This window comes from Papio anubis, chromosome 9, assembly GCF_008728515.1.
Source record: "Papio anubis isolate 15944 chromosome 9, Panubis1.0, whole genome shotgun sequence".
NCBI classification, from domain to species: Eukaryota; Metazoa; Chordata; class Mammalia; order Primates; family Cercopithecidae; genus Papio; species Papio anubis.
This window is the reverse complement of record NC_044984.1, coordinates 19790767-19807983: the sequence shown is the minus strand read 5'-3', so window position 1 is coordinate 19807983 and position 17217 is coordinate 19790767. Positions and strand designations below refer to the sequence as shown.

At 35.7% G+C, this 17217-nt stretch overlaps 1 protein-coding gene across 4 annotated transcripts in view; it reads right to left on the bottom strand.

Annotated features, from left to right (window-relative positions):
• Positions 1-12766: 12766 nt before the first annotated feature.
• SLCO1C1 (solute carrier organic anion transporter family member 1C1) overlaps positions 12767-17217 on the bottom strand; it is a 60507-nt gene continuing 56056 nt past the window's right edge. For 2 of the 4 annotated variants that reach the window (XM_003906086.5, XM_009180336.1), the window contains 2 exons: positions 15253-15473; positions 12767-13851 (listed from right to left, as the gene is read on the bottom strand). In XM_003906086.5, the coding sequence (XP_003906135.1) occupies positions 13678-13851; positions 15253-15473 (395 nt within the window). In that variant the 3' untranslated portion in view covers positions 12767-13677. The remainder of the gene's footprint in view (positions 13852-15252; positions 15474-17217) is intronic. The other 2 variants (XM_009180337.4, XM_009180338.4) reach the window with 2 other exon arrangements.

Below are 17217 nucleotides of genomic sequence, written 5' to 3'. Positions count from 1 at the left end.
CTCTAAAAAAAAAAAAGAATTAAAGATAGTTCTGAAGAAAGATTGAAAAAATGAGGCCTAAAATTTATTTATTGAATAGGAAACTTCATTATCTGGAAATCAGATTACAGTGTTTTGTAAAATTAACGTGTGTTGAGTTCAGGTAGACAGCGTGTCTTGGCTATCTCAGAATATGGCATACTAGAGTGCCACACCTCTTTTTTGTACATTAGCAGCTCTTGATACTCCTGGGTAGCCGAGAATTTCCAAAGAACTATAAAATGTTTTGATGTTAGCAGCTCTTGATACTCCTGGGTAGCCGAGAATTTCCAAAGAACTATAAAATGTTGGAGGCTGAATGTTAGAAAATACAATCTATTAAAGGATCTTATGTGTGGATCCACCTGAGTAGCCTCAGCAGTAAATTCAAATTAATTGTAAATAATACCTTAATAAGCCCTTTTTGTAGGAATCCATCATGTAAAACTTATGAGTTAAAAGGTTGTTACTGAAGTGGAGCAAGATGTGGAATAGAAGCCTGCACAGTCCATCCTCCTTGCTGGAACATTGCATTTTAAAACCTATCTGCACACACAAAAGCACCATCACAAGAACCAAAATTCAGGTGAGCAATCACAGTATCTGCTTTTAACTTTGTGTCATGGGAAGAGGCATTGAAGAGGGCAGGAGCAACAGTTTCAAATTGCCAATGCTACCCCGTCCACATTTCTGGCAGCAACCTGAGGGAAGCAGAGAGAACCTGTGCACCACGAGGAGGGAAAGAACAGCAACTGGGGGACTTTACATTAAACTCACTGCTGCTCTGTCACAGTGGAGAATAAAATCATGCTGAAATCAGCCTGCACCAATGCACAGAGGGAAAATTTGGACCAGTTCTAGCCAAAGGGGATTCAGCCATCCCAGCTGTTGGAAATTGAGTTACTCAGCAAGCCATGCTACCACAGAGTGAAGCGTTCTGAGATCCTAAGAAAACTTGAAAGGCAGCATAAGATACAAGGACTGCAATTTCTAGGCAACTCCTAGGGTTAGGCTGTGCTTAGAGTCAGTGAATTAGCTTGCCACATGACCTAGGTAGACACTAGCTGACACAGCTAAAGAAGGGCTTGCTCCATCCCTTCCCCAACTGCAGGCAGTGAAGCTCATAACAATAAAAGTGATTCCTTCCTCTTAAGGAGAAGAGAGTGAAAAGTAAAGAGGACTTTGTCTTGCATTTTGCACACCAGCTCAACCACAGTAGGATAAGGCACCAGGCAGAGTCATGAGGCCCCCATTCTATGCCCTGACATTTGTAGAGACATCCTGGGACAAAAGCGAACCAGATAACCTTGATGGGAAGGACCCAGTCCTACCAGGAAAAATCATCTGCTGACTAAAATGCCCGTGGGCCCTGAATAACCAGAAGCGATACTGAGGAAATACACCATGGGCCTTGGGCTCTGAGATGTGCTGGCTTCAGGGGAGACCCAGCATATTCCCAGCTGTGGTGACCAAGATGAAGGACTCCTGCTGTTGAGGAAAGCAGGGGGAAAAGTAAATAGGCCTTCATCTTGCATTCTAGGACCAGCTCAGCCACAGAGGGATAGACCAACAAGCAGGCTCTTGGGGTCCCCAAGTACAGGCCTAGGCTCTTGGACAGCATTTCTGGACCTGCCTGGGCCAGAGGGAAGCCCATTGCCTTGAAGAATGAGACCTAGGGCTTGGCATTATTCACCACAAGCTGATGGAAGAACTCGTGGGCTTTAAGCAAACATGGGAGGTGGCCTAGGAGAAATCCCTGTAGACTAGCAGTGATGGTGGCCACAGGGAGAGGCAACTCTGCCTGTGGAAAGGAGAGAAGAGTGGAAAGGACTTTGTATTGTGGTTTGAGTGCCAGTTTTGCTGCAGAAGAATAGAACATCAGGTAAATTACTAAGATTTTTTACTCCAATTCCTGACTCTCAAACAGCATCTCCAGACATGACCACAGCATTGGGTAACTCACCACCCTAAAGGAAAGGGCCTTGCACAAAGCCCACTGCTGTGCTGTCTTCAGGTCTGAATAGGCACAGTCTCAGTTGTGGCAACAGCATGCTTGCATCACCATAGCTTCAGTTCCAGGTGACTCAGCACAGAAAGAGAGACTCCATATGTTTGGGGGAAAGTAAGGGAAAAGAACAAGAGTCTCTGCCTGGTAATCCAGAGAATTCTTCCAGATCTTATCCAAGGCTACCAAGGTGGTACCTCTATGAGTCTGCAAACACCACAGTGTCATTGGGCTGGGGCGCAAGTCCGTTCAAACACCTAGAAAGCCTTCCCAAGAAGGACAGGCACAAACAAGCCCAGACTGTGAAGATTACAATAAATACCTAATTCTTCAATGCCCAGACATCAAAGAACACCTACAAGCATCAATACCATCCAGAAAAACATAACCTCACCAAATCAACTAAATAAGACAGTAAGGACCAATCTTGAAGAAACATAGATAAATGACCTTTCAGGCAGAGAATTCAAAATAGCTGTTTAGAGGTAACTAAAAGACATTCAAGATAATACAGAGAATGAATTTAGAATTTTATCAGATACATTTAACAGAGATTGAAATAATTAAGAAGAATTAAGTAGAAATTATAGACATGAAAAAATGCAGCTGACATGCTGAAGAATGTACCAGTCTCTTAACAGCAGAATTGATCAAACTGAAGAAAGAATTCGTGAGCTAGAAAATAAGCTACTTGAAAATACATAATCAGAGGAGACAAAAAATAATGAGAAACAATGAAGCAAGCCTACAAGATCTAGAAAATAGCCCCAAAAGGATAAACCTAAGAGTTATTATCCTTAAAGAGGAGGTGGAGAAAGAGATAGAAGTAGAAAGTTTATTCAAAGGGAAAATATCAGAGAATTTTCCAAACATTGAGAAAGATATCAAAATACAAATACAAGGAGGTTATAGAACACCAAGCAGATTCAACCCAAAGAAGACTACCTCAAGGCATTTTATAAGCAAACTGTCAAAGGTCAAGGAAAAAGAAAGGATCCTAAAAGCATCAAGAGAAATGAAACAAATAACATACAATAGAGCTCCAATGTTTTGTTCAGCAGACTTTTCAGTGGAAACTTTACAGGTCAGGAGAGAATGGCATGATATACTTAAAGTGCTGAAAGAAAAAAAACTTTTACCTTAGAATAGTATATCCATTGAAAACACACTGTAAGTATGAAAAAACCCAAAGACATTCCCAAGAAATGAAAGCTGAGGGATTTCATCAACACCAGACCTGTCCTACAAGAAATGCTAATAGGAGTTATTCATGCTAAAAGAAAAATGTGTCAATGAGCAAGAAGATATCATCAGAAGGTAAAAACTCACTGGTACTAGTTAACAGACAGAAAATCACAGATTAGTGTAACACTGTAATTGTGGTATGTAAGCTTCTCGACTTAAATAGAAAGACTAAATGATGAATGAATAAAAAATAACAACTACAACATTTCAACACGTAGTAACAAAAGACATAAAGAGAAACAACAAAATGTTAAAAATTGGGAAGACAAAGTTAAAGTGTGGAATTTTTATTAGTTTCCTCTCTACATGTTTGTTTGTTTAACTAATCAGTGTTATGTTTTCATCAGTTTAAATAATGGGTTATAAGATAGTATCTGTAAGCTTCATTGTAAACGCAAATGAAAAAAACATACAACAGATATGCAAAAAATAAAAAGCAAGAAATTAATGTGTACCACCAATGAAAATTACCTTTACATTTTCTTTCCTAACTGCTCTGGTTAGAACGTCCAGTCATTACTATATTGAATGGGAGTCTTGAAATTAGACATTCTTATCTTCCAGTGCTTAGACGAAAGGCTTTCTGCTATTCTCCATTCTGTATGATGTTAGCTCTGGGTTTGTCATATATGGCATTTATTATGCTGAAATATGTTCCTTCAGTGCCTAATTTGTTGAGGTTTTATCATGAGAAGGATGTTTAATGTTATCAAATACTTTTCTGCATCTATTGAGATGATCATTTAGTTTTTGTTTTTTGTTCTGTTGATGTGATGTATCACAATTATTGATTGGCATATGTTGAATCATCCTTGCATCTCTGGGACAAATCCCACATGATTATGGTGTGTTATCTTTTTGATGGGCTTTTGAATTCAATGGACAAGTATTTTGTTAAAGACTTTTTTGTCTATGTTCATCAGGGATAGTTTTGTGTAGTTTGTTTTTGTTGTTTTTTGTGCTCATGTGTGGTTTTCAAATGTGAGTAATGTTAGCCTTATAGAATTACTCAGTAGGAATTCCCTCATCAATGTTTTTTGAAATACTGTGAGAAGAATTCCTTTTATTTCTTTGTAACAGTGTGAAAAATAGCTATTATTTATTAATTGCTATAAGTTGACCTGTCTTAGCACTGCTTTTGCTGTATCTCATAGATTTTTGTATGTTGTGTTTTCATTTTTCTTTCAATAATTTGTTTTAAATTTTATTCTTAATTTCTTCACTGACCTAATGATCAGTCAGGAGGATGCTTCTTAATTTACATGTGTTTGTACAGTTTCTAAACTTCCTCTTGTTATTAATTTACACTTCTAGTTCATTATGTCCTGAGAACATACTTGATAAGATTTTGATTTTTAAAAGTATGTTGAAACTTGTTTGATGGACTAACATATAGTCTATCCTAGAGAATGTTTCATGTGCTAATGAGAATAATGTGTATTCGGCAGCTATTGGAAATAATGTTCTTTAAATGTCTGTTAGGTCCATTTGGTCGGTAGTGCAGATTAAGCCTGATGTTTCCTAGTCGAATTTCTGTCTAGATGATCTATCGAATTGCTTAAAGTGGGTTATTGAAGTGTGCAGCTATTACTGCATTGAGGTCTGTCTCTCTTTTTAGCTGTAATAATATTTATATATCTGGGTGTTCTAGTGTTGGGGGCATATATATTTATGATTGGTGTATATTCTCTTGCTGAATTGAGCCCTTTATCGTAAAATAATGACCATTTTTGTTTTCTTTTATATTTTTATTTTATTTTATTTTTGCTTAAAGTCTTTTTGTCTTATATAAACATAGCTACTACTGCATGTCTTTGGTTTCTGCTTCATTGGAATATTTTTTCTGTCTTTTTTCTTTTCTTTTTTGAGACGTAGTCTTGCTCTGTCACCAGGCTGGAGTGCAGTGGCGCAATCTTGGCTCACTGCAACCTCTGCTTCCTGGTTCAAGTGATTCTCCTACCTCAGCCACCCAAGCAGCTGGGACTGCAGGCACCACACCCAGCTAATTGTTGTATTTTTAGTAGAGATGGGGTTTCACCATATTGGCCAGGATGGTCTCGATCTCTTAACCCTGTGATCCGCCCTTGTTGGCCTCTCAAAGTGCTGGGATTACAGGCGTGAGCCACCACCCCTGGCTGGAAACTTTTTTAAAAAAGAGACAGTGTCCTGCTCTGTTGCCCAGTCTAGAGTGCAGTGGCATGATTATAGCTCACTGTAACCTCGAACCGCTGGCCTTCAGTGATTGATCCTTCCACCTCAGCCTCACAAAATGTTAGAATTACAGACATGAGCAACCATGCCCAACCTTGGTACTATTAGAACCTGAAAAAATAATCTTGAATATATCCAGAAGAAATAAATATGAACGAATATATTTAAGAAACTTTTGAATCATTCAAAGGAGGATACGAGTTGCCAGAAATTAAAATGTATTTTTATAATTTACATATGTAATTCTTACATGGTATAACCATGGTCAGAAATAGGCATATTGTTGAGATTCATAAGTCTCCAAACACTCATAATATAGTAGTTCTTAAGTATAGAAAACAGGGATTTTTCAATAATCAGATCTGGGACAAGTGGCCAACCATCATCCAAATAACATTTCCTTATTTCGAAATAGAATGTCAAAATAAATCCATGTGTATTAAACATCTTAATTTTAGAAATTATATCATAAAATGCAGATAAATGTAGGTAATTATCCATCTAAAGGTAAGAAAACAATTTTAAGCACACATGCAAATATAAAATCTGTTTAAAAAGGAGATATAAAATTATATAAACATTTTTAAAAACTGTGAGTCAAAATTACATAAAATAAAATTTTAAATTAAGACTTCAAATTGGAAAACATCATTATGATACATGGGACCTGCCAAAGGCTAATATCATTGATAAGATAAATACTCAAATAAAAATATTTTAAAAGACAGTGAACTTATTTATCAAAAAAGTAGATATGACCAGTGCACTAATAAAAGTTCAAACTCACTATTCACAAATTGTATATTTGTGCAAATACACAATTTCATGTATTTTCATGCAAATACATGAAAAGTAAAACATTGAAATGCTATTTTAAACTTATAAATCCGTAACTTGGTGAAAGTTTAGGAGAAGCTAATCTTTTAAATGCTGTTTGTGTTATACTCTATTACCATTCCTTTCTTGAATGCTGTTGGTTAATCTGTTTGAAACAGTGTCTCCAGGAATCCATTTTAAAGAAATAAATGAAGATAGGAAAAAAGGCAAGTGCATAAAATATTCTTTGTAGATTTGTTTATATAGCCAATAGAAAACATATAAAGTAGAAATAATTTATTAATAATTTAGTTCTTAGATTCTTGATTATATTAGCAAAAAATCTTGGCATTGTGGGTAAAAAAGGAGACAGGAAGTAAAATACTTAAGACTTTTAATCTTATACAAAGGGAATCAATAGTATTTATTATTCAATTCTTGGTATTTCTAAGTAGAGATAGTTATTGTTAAGACAGATTTTTATAATTTGTGGGTCATTAATTACAAAATAATTTTCAGTTTGCTAAAATACTTCCACATTTCTAGTGAAAAGATAAAAAGTAATAATATAGTACATTTAGCATATGAAAGAATAAAAGAAAAACCATAATGAAACATTTACAAAGTAATAAACAATAAAACAGAAGTAAAGGCAAACATCTGATATGACAATTAAACTTCTTTAATAATAGAGAAAATTTTAGATAAAGTAAAGATAAAATCAAATTTCTTGCTGTTAAAAAATAACTAACCATGAACAAAACACAGAAAAATTTAAAAAGTAAAGGGAGGACCAAAGATACATAGAATTTAAAAAATTAAGAATAACAACAGTTCTTAAAATCAAATCTATACATAATATGATAGTTACAAAACATAATATTAAATTCTACAAATAAAAATAACTTTTTAATGGAAACAATTCACAAAACTCGATTATATTGGAAAATTTTAGCATATTACTACTCTCAAGAGAGAAAACAGAAAAGAATGTAAGTACCAAATATGCAAATAGTATAATTAGATTTGATAAATATATTTCCATTATTTTCCTCTATGATAAGAGAAATACTTTTTCTTCAAAATCCAAAACATTTTTACAAATTGATGATTTTAAAAGGCAAATTTAAATTAAAATATCCAAGCACAAGAAAATTTTTAAATATTCTCCTTCTAGAGTAAATAGAAATTTTCAATCAAATAGAAAATCAAGAACCTATTTGTAAACAATTCAAGAAACATCATTGCTGCTACAGCATGTTCAACCTTATGAATCATAAAGCTGCACATTGCAGCAAATTAATGTTTGAATTACTAAACTAGAGAATACAGTTACAAGCCTACAAACCAATCATTTAGGAAAATATTTTTAAAAGTATGTCTAAAGAAAATAGAAGAAAGAAAGTAACAAAATTAAACAAAAAATTAATCAATTAGGTAGCAAGGAAACAATTTAAAAGCCATTTCTTTGAAAAATTCAATGAAATAAGTAATTGACAAGCATAATGCACAAAAGACAAACTCAATACACCAAATTAGGAATAAAGAAGCACCATAATAAGAAATACTAAGTTTGGATGCTCCAAGTTTATAAAGCTAAAATTATTTTTTTTTAATCTAAATTTTTGGCCAGCACGGTGCCTCATCCTTGTAATCTCAGCACTTTGGGAGGCTAAGGCGGGCCAGATCACAAGGTCAGGAGATCAAGACCATCCTGACTAACACGGTGAAACCCCATCTCTATTAAAAATACAAAAAATTAGCTGGGTGTGGGGGCGGGTGCCTGTAACCCCAGCTACTTGGGAGGCTGAGGCAGGAGAATGACGTTAACCTAAGAGGCAGAGCTTGCAGTGAGCCGAGATAGCACCACTGTATTCCAGCTTGGGTGACAGAGCAAAACTCCGTCTCAAAAAAAAAAAAATATATATATATATATATATATGTAAATTTTTCTAGAAAAAGTACAAATTTTCAAAGTTAAATTAATAAGCATATACTTTTGAAAAACCACAATGACCAATCAAAAGCTTTTCAAAGTATTATTTTTCAAAAAGACTAAGACATTCTTTCTAACATAAAAGGAACAGATAATTCTTATGCTATAAAAATTGTTCCAAGATATTAATTAAGTAGTTTTCTAGTTAATTTTATAAAGCTGTATAATCCTGATATCAGAATTTGACAAAGATGGCAAAATACAAAAAAGGATGAAATTGTATTTTTAAATATATTTTATTGAAAATTATGTTCAAGACTTGTTATAGAAAAATGGATTCAATGCCAAAGAAGTGTGAGATAATCATCCCCTGTAGAAGTTCAACAATGTACACCATCATATTGAAGAATCTATGATTCTGCAGTTATAAGTGTTATTAACTCAACATATTCCAAAATTATTTGGACAGAAAACATATTTTTATATTACACTTACTAATATTTAAATGTTATATGTCTCTAATGCCTGATACGTAGTAGGTCCTCAATAAATTTTAGTTTGTTTGTTTGTTTGTTTGTTTTACCCTCTCTCATTCTGTTTTCAAGTGCTGAGCTTTTATACCATGGAAAGTGGATGGCGTTGATCTTCATGGTGACTATTCAGGCCTTTCCTAGATTAGTATGACTGACTACAGAGCTGACTAAAAATGTTATTCTCGACAATGTAAAAGTAAAGGTACAGCTAGCATAAAGAGGGAGATAGAAGAGAATTTGAAGACCTGGAGAAAAGTTAGGAAGTTCTAAGTTCTTCATTTTGCAAAATGCACATAGTGACCTGTGTACTTAGTGACCTTACTATGTACAGAGAACAGAAGAACAACGGAGGATTTATGAGTGACATTAGTACCAATCTATCAGAGTAGACAGCCAACAGACATTGCCCAAAGTTGGTAAATCAAGACTAGTCATATGAGCATACATTTAAAGATATGAAAGTGACCTTCGAAAAACCAACAAACAAGCCAGGCACAGTGACTCACACCTGTCCTCCTAACTATTTAGGGGGCTGAGGCAGGTGCATGGCTTGAGCCCAGGAGTTCAGAGGCAACATAGTGAGACCTTTGTTTCTAAAAATAATAATTAAAAAAAAAAAAAAAAAGAAACAGGAAAAGAAAAGCCCACAACAGAAACTAGTGAGTAGTTAGTTGTTGCCTTTGAGGAATAGAAGTCAAGGTGGCATAGAGGGCTATTACTTCTCATTTCAAATTTTTTTCATTTTTTAAACCATGTATATGTTTTAGTGTGTTAAAACTTTTCTAATAGCGATGTCCAAATTTTGATTTTTAGCAGAGTTAGTGAAAGCCAGTGATTTAGGGTATAGATTAATGAAGGCACAACATGGCTTTTTGAACCTGATAACCTTCAGTTTAAGTCTTGGCTCTACCAGCTGCTAAAACTGATTGGCTTTGGACAGACCACTAACTCTTTAAGACTCAGTTTGTTTCTCTGAAAATGTCAGTAATAATACCTTACACATAAAGCTATTTTAATCTTTAAAACTGAGAATATCTAAGGCATTTAGCACACATACAGAGGGTACTTAATATAAATTGTTTCATTTAATATAATAGTGAATATGTTATTATCAAGTATGTGTCAATTCTCAAGTATATGTCTCAAGTATATGTCAATTTATCTCTTGAATCTCTCTTTATGCACAAGTATAGGTATAGGTATGTAATATTTAAGTGTAAATTCTATAAATACTATAAATTCTATAAATACTAATGGTCCAGCAGTTTTTAGAGGCTTCAGAATGTCTGTTTTTTGTTTGTAGTAGGAATCATGATGTAATGAAAGAACCCAGTATTGGCTTTCACACACCCACATTGGGAAAGTCATTTAATCCAATTTAAGTCACTCCCCCTATAAAATGACATTGCTGGAGCTTTACCTGTAGGAAGGTTATAGTGAATCAGATGTTCAGTGGGGATGCTGGTCACCTCTAGGGCCCATGGCTGCAGAATAAGAGAATAATGTTGCCCATTAAACTTGGAGAAATTGTAGGATCCTACACATCAATTACAGCTCTACCTCAAAAGTTTGGTCTTGGAACTGAGGGAATTTCCTTGACTTCTGAAATGGAGCTTGGTTTGTTGGAAAAAAAAAAAAAACTAATCGTGCTTTCTGAGGCATAACAAGTCTGCTTACCTCTGTCAAATGAGTTTACTTATCTAAAATATGAGCGTTCCTCTTAGTAAATTCAATTTCCTGCTAAATGATACCCTCATTTGTTATACAGCTGAGTTTAATATGTGTAATTCCACTGTAAAATTAATGGTTGTGCATAAAAATATGCTTCCTTTAAACTGACCTTCAGTTCTTTCATAAAAAGATCATTGTTTATTCATCCTTTGTGTTGTTTTTTATTTTTCAAGTTATTCAAGAATAAATTGGAAACTATTCTGTTTGGAAATTTACTTGCAAAGAAGTTATTTTTCAAGGTATTGTGACAAAAAGCCTTGAAAAATAACGAGGATGTAGGAGGCAGGATTAAGACTTTGAAGTTTAATTATATCTCTACAAAGAAAACTCTTGGCAAGTGTACTCACTCACCCATTCAGTAAATATTTATATGGGTAAGATTCATACAGGGATGACAAAAAGGATTCTTGCTCATAAGCTAGCAGGGGAGCAGCAGGTCTGAAGTAGGCCTGCTGGAAACGAAAGTGTAAATAAAAATTTAACAGTCTTTATTTTCAAAAATAGCAAAATACAAAACAATTGAACATCACCAATTCAAATAAATTGACAAAGTTAATATACATTTAGAGAACATTTCCTTCTTTCTCCAATTCCAAATTTTCCATCTCCTTTTTTCCCATTAGTATTTGCAAGATTGATATAAAATTAAAAGAATGCAAATGATTTTGGTTGTACTGTATGATCACTTCACCTGAAGGAGCAGTGGCTTGCACCTGTAGTCCTAGTCCTAGCTACTGGGGAGACTGAAGCACGTGCATCGGTTGAGCTCAGGAATTGGAAGGCAACATAATGGGGCAACGTGAATGAGGCCCCCATATTTTTGAGCTGGGCCTTCTTGTTGAATTTAGGCTTCAAGAAATGCCTCAAACAGACTGCTCTGGTTGGAGTGTTCTGTTGACTTGTGCTGATTGTTCTAAAGGCTACTAAAATTGTGTTGCAATTCCAAGTTTCCATAATTCTAAAGGATTATCTTTGATCATCAGACTTAAATGTTTTGGGCTTCTTTGTTAGCACTACAGTATTTCAAAATATAAATCAACAACATTTGGAGAAAACAATATGCTAAAGAAATTATTTGTGTGGTTTATAGTAGTTGTTGATGACCTGCATGGTACTGAAATACGCAATGAAGACAACTATAGGAGCAAACTGATTCAGTGAAATAAAATAATGCAGAGACATTACAAATGACAGTAGCAGTTTAGTGTAACATTATAGGGTCATGTTGGTATGGTGGAAAGATAACTTCAGATTCAACCTGGTTTTAATCCTCTCTGTGCCCCTCCAAGGTTGAGCAATGTATCTAACCTCTCTTAGCCTGTTTCATTGCAAAACGGGGATTCAGATACTAGGAGTGCTATACAGATTAAGTAACACAATTTTTGGTGTGGCTGGTACATAGTAGAATTATGGGTTCCCATTGTAACCTTGAAAATCTCTTAAGTAAGGGTCCTCCTGTGCATTTGAAGGACTCTGTGGCCTCACTTAGGCTGCAGTGTCCTTCAGGTTATCTTTTCTAACCCAACTTTTCCTTTCATCTAGTCTTCTCCGGATTGTACCGGACTAACAGAATGCGGACAGAATTGGATGGTGAGCCAGTAGTAGCTGAACAGGATACCTCACTAGGGTGGTCTCTGTCTTAAGTCTGCTTTTCTTGGAAGGATTAAGCCTTTCTTTACAGCTATGGTGGAGGAGGAAACATATAGTACATAATAGAGCTAAAGATTAAAGATTTTTGACTGCTGAACCTACCAGCCCCCATCAGAAGAGCACCAGGAAGTCAGGAAAGAAGAAACTCTTGGCCGGGCGCGGTGGCTCACGCCTGTTATCTCAGCACTTTGGGAGGCCGACGTGGGCGGATCACGAGGTCAGAAAGTCGAGACCGTCATGGCTAATACGGTGAAACCCCATCTCTACTAAAAATACAAAAAATTAACCGGGCTTGGTGGCGGGCGCCTGTAGTCCCAGCTACTCTGGAGGCCAAGGCAGGAGAATGGCGGGAACCCGGGAGGCGGAGCTTGCAGTGAGCTGAGATCGCGCCACTGCACTCCAGCCTGAGCGACAGAGCGAGACTCTGTCTGAAAAAAAAAAAGAAAAAAAGAAAAAAAACCTCTTGGCTTGACTTTTTCAGTTGCAGAGAAACAGGGCTATCTGGCAAGCTGTCCCCGTGGCAACTCCCTGCGCAGGAGTCCCTCGGCCCTGTGATGCGGGAAGGTGGAGCACCAAAAGGTACCACACTCAGACTTCCTATCACTCATGCATCACTCTCTATTCCTGTTGTAACACCTACATTTATTGTAGACGTTCAGAAATTCACCTTTCAAACATGTTTTAGGAACACGTCATGTATATAAGTAGGAAGTTGCTTACATATATTAAATTAGGGGCAGCATTATATTTTACAATAGTTTTAAATTCACTGAATTCATAAAAGAACAATAAGGCATGTTAACATCAATTTTATTACTTTACAACCGTAGTCACTTATAGCGCCACACAGAAAGCACATGTAAATGAATAGTAGGAGAGCTATTAATTCCAAATTCTAATCCCCAATATAATTTGCTGCTATACATTTCTATATAAATTACTGTATTTCAAAGAAAAGGAGATGCTTAAAATGAAATCTTCCTCTCCATGTTCTGCTCCATCCTAAGTTCATTATTAAAATACACAGATGAAGACAGCTATGGGAGAAAATACTATAGAAGTAATACTTGAAGGAGCCCAAAGTATGAGTTAATTTTTAGCAGTATTTTCTTACTCTAGACACATGACACAGTTCAGAAATTACTTTGAATATAACCATGTGTGACAATAGAGACAATTGTTCTTCTAGAAGTACAGCTAATATATATCAATAAGCACAAGGCAAAATAAAGTGAAATAAGTAAATGATATAAAAAATTCATATAAATTAAAAAGTTCAAAATTAGTTTTATCATCTGCATCTTCCATTATATGTTTCAGTATATTTGTTATCAGTTATATTATCTAATGCCTAGGGCCAAAAACAAAGTAGACATTTTTTGAAAGGAGAAAGAAATTACAAATTTAGAGCTCTTTTGATTACAATTTATTTGTTTGCAAAATGTCCACCAATTAGAACACATGACTTCCAGTTATCATGTTTCTAAAGTTGAGTTTCCTTGCCTGGCCAGTATTTGGGTTGTAGCAGATGATCACTTGTAGTGCAATTTTCCTTTTGGAATCTTGTAGACACCATTGTTCTTTCTCTCTTCATTATAAAACTTCTGTGTTTTGAAACATAATTTTTCTTTAAAATGAAAAGTACTGCAATGCTGAGGAAAATTGACACTGTGCCCAGTATCACAGTTAGTCCCAGATATATATGTCTAGAAGAAGAGAGAATCTCTGTTAGAATTATTGCAACTACCCAACTTCAGAGAAAATTTAAAAGGTAGGTAATAATATCATTCTGATGCTTTTCTTTAAGAATGCAGATTTGGTGGTTTATATAAAAGACGATTTTATGAATACTGACAGACCGTTGAAGGCAGTTTATAAAATAAAGCAATGTCTTAGTAGCACCATCATTTTCAGTTACTACTAATTACATAATCAGTTTTATCCTTTCTGTAAATTATTTCCTTAGACCAGGTAACCATATCCCTGTTTGCCTAGAACAGCCCCGGTTTATGCTGGTGTTGGCCCAGTGTAATTTTCATAGTGCTCCTTTTCACATTCAAAAGTACCCAGTTTTGAATGATAAATTATGTGGCTACCCTATCCTCAGACCTTTCCCAACTTCATTCTTTGGAAAACTTGCATGAAGCAATGCTAAGGGGAACTGGAGCTCTGAGTAAAGCAGAGTGATTTCAGAATAAACCAGTTATTTAAATCAGTTTATTTCATGAGAAACCTATAGTTCTATGCTTTGTCAGAAGATGCTAAGATATGGAAGGGCAGGTTGCATGTCTCATTCTGGTTACCTTGAAAACATACTCTCAATCTCTGATTGAGTTGCATTGTCTCTACATTACAGTTAATACAGCCTTAGCAAAAATGTGAGGAAATCCTAAACTATACTCACAGATTGGGTCCCTTTCAAAAACCAAAATAAATTTCACGCATAGCATCAAAACCTATTAACTCAAACAGATTTATTTGAAATGGTGTACCCAATTCACATCCAACTAAGATGGTTCAGTACCAGGTTTATTTCTCTAGAAAATGCTCAGCTTGTAAGTCTTTTAAACAATCTTCCTTGCTTTTAAGCCATTGAAGCATTGCTTTAAGCAATAAGGGACTAAATGTTTGATGAGCTGAACTGAATGACACCATAGTGAAAAAGCCATGCCACCCAACCCCCATATACACTCACCCACACAGAGAAAACCTTTTACTTTTGTGCATTTCAAGTACGAGAATAATTGAACATCAGTTTGGCAATAAAAGCCGGACAGATTTAGAGCCAAATCCAACTCTTGCCCAGGGGGATTATATCTGACGTAAGTGGTACAGTTTGGCTCAGTTTGAAAAAGAATAAAATCAAACCCAAAATGTGACCTAAATTTAAATGCCTCTGAATTTCAGGGAAATACTTGCCCATTTGTGTGCATAAACTTTCAAAATTCTACTCTATTCTGGACATTTTTGTCATATTTTAAAAATGATTACTCATTTAAAATGGGAGTCAAGGTAATGAATAGGGACAAAAATCAAAGATCTAATCAAATAATAATATAATTATTCTATGATTACAGATCACACTTTTTGATTAGACTATTCTTTACCTTACAAGCAGTGAAATGACATGAAAACTTGTTAGTGTCAGTGGCATTGTGTAAATCTGGGATGCTGTAGCAGTGAGATGCGGGAATGCTTTTGATTTGGTACCTGAAGACATTTGAATCATATAATCTGCATGATCCTCTACTTCCACATCTTTTAAATCCCCATTTGAGGCATGAAGTATCAATCAAAACTCCAAAATATACTGGAGCTGGGATTCCTGCTGTGAGAAAAACAACTGCTGTTAAAAAACATATGCACATCTTTTTGTCTATGAATGATTGTCTGAAACCACTTACTTTAATTTAATTACTGTTTTGGAGATGAAAGGCCATCAATTACATGCTGAAATCTCCAAAACCTCTCTCTAATCCAGTCTTTTCTCATAAGCTCCAGAATCATGCAGTAACTGCCATTTATTTTTCTCCAGAAGCATGTCACTCAGGTACTTCAAACTCAACATGAGCTCAACTTCTTCCCCTACAGACCTGTCCCTTTATCAGTGGAAGCCCAGTCATTAAAGCAGACTTGGGAGTCATCATTGAGCCTTCTTTCTCTCCTCTGTCTGGCTATCACTATATTTAATTTATCCCTCAAACATACCAATTCTACCTACTAGGTATATCTTAAACAGTTTCTCTTCTTTCCATTCCCACTGCCACTCCTTCTACCCTAACATAAAGCAACAGCCAATTCATGATTTCTTGGCTTCCTTCATTAACCTTCTCGAATCTAACCATCATACAGAGATTGCATCAGTGAATTAAGTAGGTGACTTCCCAAGACATCGCTTCCAAAAGAAGAGTAGTTAACTGAACACTGGGTTATTCTACTTTTGTGGCCTCGCTTTGGGCAAGATTGTTGTCTTATATTTCAGAATGCAATTTTCTTGGATTTCTTTCAGTGACTAAAATGTTCTCTCTTCTTGTCTCAATGCCTTGTGTAGTTTCCTTTATCCCAAGCAATACTTTTCTCTTCTTTACCTTCTTAATACACACTCACTTTTAAAATCTCAGTTTGAACGTTTTCCTTCATGGTAGGCTATTTTGATGAACTAAACTTGTTTTACATCTCATAAAACTTTTAATACTCCTGTAATAGCTTGTCGAATTGCCTTGTCTGCTAGACTATAAGCTCACCATGGTAGGAAATCTGTCCTTCTTTTTCAAGCTATAAACCCTCAGAAAATGTTCAGAATTTAATCCCTCCTTAAGAGAAAAGGTATCTCTAGTGTACAAATATTAATGAAAGTATCTTAACTAGTTGTTCATAGCTCAGGGTATATTTTACGTGTTCTAAATTGGTGGTTCATTAACATCTGTTATTTAGTTCTCTTAAGAACTATATTGTCTGGCAGTTCATGGTCATAGTTGGCTGGAGTTGAGCAGGAGCTACCTCCATGCCTCACTCCTCACTCACTGCTTACACTTGGAGTCCACTGCGAGTCCATACAGCTTTCTCTCTGCCTACATCACTCATTTCCATCAACAGCCTGCTTGTTTCTGGCATTTGAGTTTTAACCTTTTTATATGTTTGTAGGCTTATATTGAACAAAATAATCTCATTAAATTTTTAAAATCATCTAATAATATTTATGGCACTTCTAAATTCCAGAGATTATCCATTTGTTATTTGAAAACAAATGAAAATATTTAAAAATATTTTCTGGCCAGGTGCAGTAGCTCACGCCTATAATCCCAGCACTTTGGGAGGCCACTTTGGGAGGGTGGATCACGAGGTCAGGATAGAGACCATCCTGGCTAACATGGTGAAACCCCATCTCTACTAAAAATACAAAAAAAAATTAGCCGGGTGTGGTGGCGGGTGGGTGTACTTCCAGCTACTCAGGAGGCTGAGGCAGGAAAATGGTGTGAACCTGGGAGGCAGAGCTTGCAGTGAGCAGACAGCGCACCACTGCGCTCCAGCCTGGTGACTACAGGCAAAGACACACCGTCTCAAAAAAAAAA